Source organism: Triticum aestivum, chromosome 3D (assembly GCF_018294505.1).
Source record: "Triticum aestivum cultivar Chinese Spring chromosome 3D, IWGSC CS RefSeq v2.1, whole genome shotgun sequence".
NCBI lineage: Eukaryota > Viridiplantae > Streptophyta > Magnoliopsida > Poales > Poaceae > Triticum > Triticum aestivum.
The window spans coordinates 616,361,153-616,365,203 of record NC_057802.1 but is presented as its reverse complement, the minus strand read 5'-3'; the positions used below and the strand labels follow the sequence as shown (position 1 = coordinate 616,365,203).

The window sequence follows — 4,051 nt, the reverse complement described above, 5'->3', positions numbered from 1 at the left end:
GGCTCACCCAAACCGGGGTACATGCCTAGCGTCGGAGACTTCTATGTCTTGCTTCGTGCGACACCGACATACGCCTCACATGCCCAACTAGTGAAACTTAGCTTCCATGTTACTTATGGTTTTGTGGTTTTCGTCTTTTATTTCCTAATTTTCCTTCTTATCATTTATCCGACGTTCGGCTCGAGAGCTTGCTACACCATCTCCATCTCGGCGGGCAACTCCGCGGAGGCAACGGTAGAGCCATAAGCAACTATTGTATCTCCACCTCAACCCCGGTGTCTAACACTAACGGCTGAGGAATCTCCATGTGCATAAGAAGGAGACTACCTAACGATTGACGAAAGATTTCATCCGGATCCAGGTAAATGCATACTATATATAACAAAATTTTGTCACGACGACTTAGAAAATGCATATGTATCTAACTGACTAGAAATTGACCAAACTAGCATCCATGGCACTGGATGGTTTTGTGTTTGAAAGCGGAGCATGCATTGGGTAGTTAACCCATTCAAAGCTTATCTCTCTCTAGGTCCTAGCCCTTTTTTAGAACACTCTGGGCCCATCACATATATATCTCTTCAGCCCTCCTAATAGTAGCTCCGGTAGCTTCATGTGCAAGTGTTAATTACATTTCCGCTAAAAAATGTTAATTAATTTTTTCTTAAAAAATGTTAATGACATTTCTACCAGTGATAATCATCCTTAACTTGCGTTGAGCTGTCTTGAGGTAATTGAACCCTATACTTAGCTAAGCATCGTTTCAATCTATGACAGCTAGTTTTTAGGTGTTAATGACATATTTTATCCTTCATTTTCAATGGCCGCATTTATTAATTCACCAGCCAATTCAAGATTAACTAGCATTTATATATTTAGCTTCATGTATCTCAAGTAATATTTTTCCATGTTTCTTTCACATGTATCTTACTTAATATAGTTTGTAAACTTGGCAGGAGACAAACGACAAGAGAATAAGAACATAAAAAAAGGCATGCATCAATTAGTAGCTTATTTAAACCACACCTACATGCAGGAGGTGTCATCCAACATTGTTACTTGATAACCAACATTGCTACTTCATAAGTATGTATCATGCTTTCCATAGAAAAGAGCATGTATCATGCTCCAAATGAAACAGTAGGTCATGAAGAATCCAGCAATTCACATCCTAATGTGGACTATTATTAGCTACCTAGTGCATGAGGTGTCATCCAGCATTGTTACGTCATATCCAGCATTAGCATTGATACTTCATAAGTGTGTATCATCCTCCAAATGAAACGGCAGCTCATGAATAATCCAGTAATTTGTATCCTAATGTGCACTATTATTAGCTTGCAGCAAGTTAATCTCTTTCCTCAACACACTGCCATTTCCCACTGGCCATTATGTTTATCGAGGGCCTTGATGACAAATTCTGTCCAAATGAGATTAACTTGACATTACTGCAAACGGGGCATCACTTTTTGTTATCTATTTTTGAAAGTAAAACTTTATTTCTCCTTAACTATTTGCTTGGCTTCGTTTGTCCCTTGACCTTTTTATCTCGTTGGGGCCGTACCTTCAATTTTGTTGGGCATACTTATCTCATAAAACAATTCCTACCCTTGTGTCTATCAACTAGTTTGCTCAGTACGAACCAACCCGTGGTTGGATGGTTAAAGGGACAGTGATATCCCCAGCCTATCAGGGTGTGAACCAACCTGTGGTTGGATGGTTAGAGGGACGGTGATATCCCTAGCCTACCAGGGTTCAAGTCCTGATGCTCGCATTATTCCTGAATTTATTTTAGGATTTTCGGCGATGTGCTTTCAGTGGAGGAGACGTTTAAAAAAACTAGTTTGCTCAGTTTTGTGTAGACTGTCCAGAAGTCGGGATGAACATAACACGTGTGTTATGAATTATCTGTTGCCAAAACTAATTAAGTCCATTTTCATTGTGCAAATCTTACAGATCCACCATCTTAACAAGCTTTTAACGAGTACTGATTAACAGAAAACATTCTTGCATGCATCTTTGCATTGTTGCGATCGAGCAGAGATAAGTACACAAGGGCTTTTATTTCATTAATCTCGAGCACCGAGACAAATCACAATTGAAGGACCCAATATGTTTCGTTGCAAAACAACGACAATAAAAACGAAATAGGAAAACAAGATTGCATATGCATCATGCATCCAGGCAGATGGATCATCATCAACGGCATGCAAGATGCATATAACCAAAGACTCACTGACGGCGTCCATGCATGCGTGCATGCATGTGCTGGAAGAACGGATGGACTCGCGACTCGATGACTGGATATCATTCATCTTCTTCTCACTTCCTCAATAGGGGAATCCGCCGTGTTGCACTATGTCCATTCCTGGGGCGAACCCCGGCGGGGGCGGCGGAGGCATCGCCAGCAGCATTTGCTGTATCTCCATACCGGCGTTGGTGCTGGTGCCACCGAACTCGAAGGTACCGCCCCCGGCGAGCTGCTGCTGCTGCTGGTGCGGTGGGGGCGCCTGGAGCATGCGGCTGGCGCTCCTGGAGCGGCCGACGTTTAGCGCCTCCTGGAGCACCTGGTTGGCGCGCTCCGAGACGGCGGCCTGCACCTCCACCAGCGCGGCGGCGAAGGCCATCAGCTCCTCCTCCCCCATGTCGCGCAGGTCGGCGTCGAGCCACGCCGCCATCTGGTTGCCCGCGGCGCGCTCCTTCGCCATGGCCTCCTCCGCGCGCTCCTTCCGCGCCTTCTCCGCCTCCAGCTGCGTGCGCAGCTCGCCGTACTGCCGGTTCAGCTCCGCCAGGTTGCGGTCGCCCGAGGCGCCCAGGCCCGCGCCGGCAGCCACCGCCCCGGGATGCTGCGCGGCGGAGGGGACGAAGCGGTCAAAGATGGCCTCGACGGAGGGGTGGCCGAAGGAGAAGGCCTTGCCTGCGGGGGAGAAGACGACGGCGGCAACCTCGGCGCCGCACAGCACGGCCAGCTCGCTCGCCTTCTTGAACAGGCCGGCCCGGCGCTTGGAGAAGCACACCTGCCGCGCCTCCTCGCTCTCGATCTTCCGGATCTCGATCTTCTGCCGCCCCATGCTCGCCCTCCGCCGCGGCGCCGTTGCCATTGCCATGCCAGAGACTTCTAGAAACTGAGACGAGGTAGGTATGTGTCTGGCTTCTACTCGAGGATTGGTGTTTATATAGCAGCGGAGAGATCAAGACGAGGAGGAATTGCACCCCTCATAATGAATTGCCCTGTACATGACAAATCGTCATGGGCGATGCAATTTTTATCGCTCTTCTCTGCCCATGAGTTGTCACGCGCACGAAAAGATTTGAGCAGGGTTCATTATTTCCATTGAAGTTTTGATGGAATTTCCGATGTTTTGACAAAAATCTTGGAGGTAATGTTTGTAATAGTAACCTCAGAATTTGTTATTTTCAGTTCCTCACCTCAGGTCTCTGGTCACGCTTGCTACTGAATTAAGACACGCTGGCTGAGTTGTGACGGGTATGATAAGATATGAGAAAGGTTCAGTATTTCAAAAGTAAAAAAATTCTGAATTTTTGTTATTTTCAGTTGGTATTGAAATATTTGTAACCTGGAATACGTGTGACAACTTGGCGTATACAGTGTTCATTCAGTAGTAGCTAGAGAGACAAACACGTGAGATGAGTGATGCCAATGCATTTCCTACGATGTGTACGTAACTGTAATCTTTGTAAGCTCGAAATTACATACTAGATTAGTATTAAATTTAAACTAAATTTGAATTATATCAAATTGTTGCCGAAATTTAAAATTTTCAGATGAGCTCATGGCAACACCTGTCAGAAGAGTAGAGACGATGACGATGAGTTGTCATGTATCCAATCTAGAAAGACTTTGATGGAATCATAATCAAGTAATTACCCATTAGCCATTAGCTAGCTCGATTGCAATTACCGCCCCATTGCCATTAATCCACTAGCAAAGAGTAGCTATATATATGTGTGAGAATAAAGTTCAAGGGTGTGATGAGTTGTCAGCTGGTACGAGAGGGTGCATGAATCTCACCCCCTGCATAGCTAGATT

At 45.7% G+C, this 4,051-nt stretch overlaps 1 protein-coding gene across 1 annotated transcript; it reads right to left on the bottom strand.

The window, feature by feature from the left end:
- Positions 1-2,048: 2,048 nt before the first annotated feature.
- On the bottom strand, positions 2,049-3,121 carry LOC123075977 (agamous-like MADS-box protein AGL61). Its single transcript, XM_044498458.1, has one exon. It carries the CDS (start codon positions 3,105-3,107, stop codon positions 2,331-2,333), a length of 777 nt encoding a protein of 258 aa, XP_044354393.1. The 5' UTR covers positions 3,108-3,121; the 3' UTR covers positions 2,049-2,330.
- Positions 3,122-4,051: the final 930 nt, after the last annotated feature.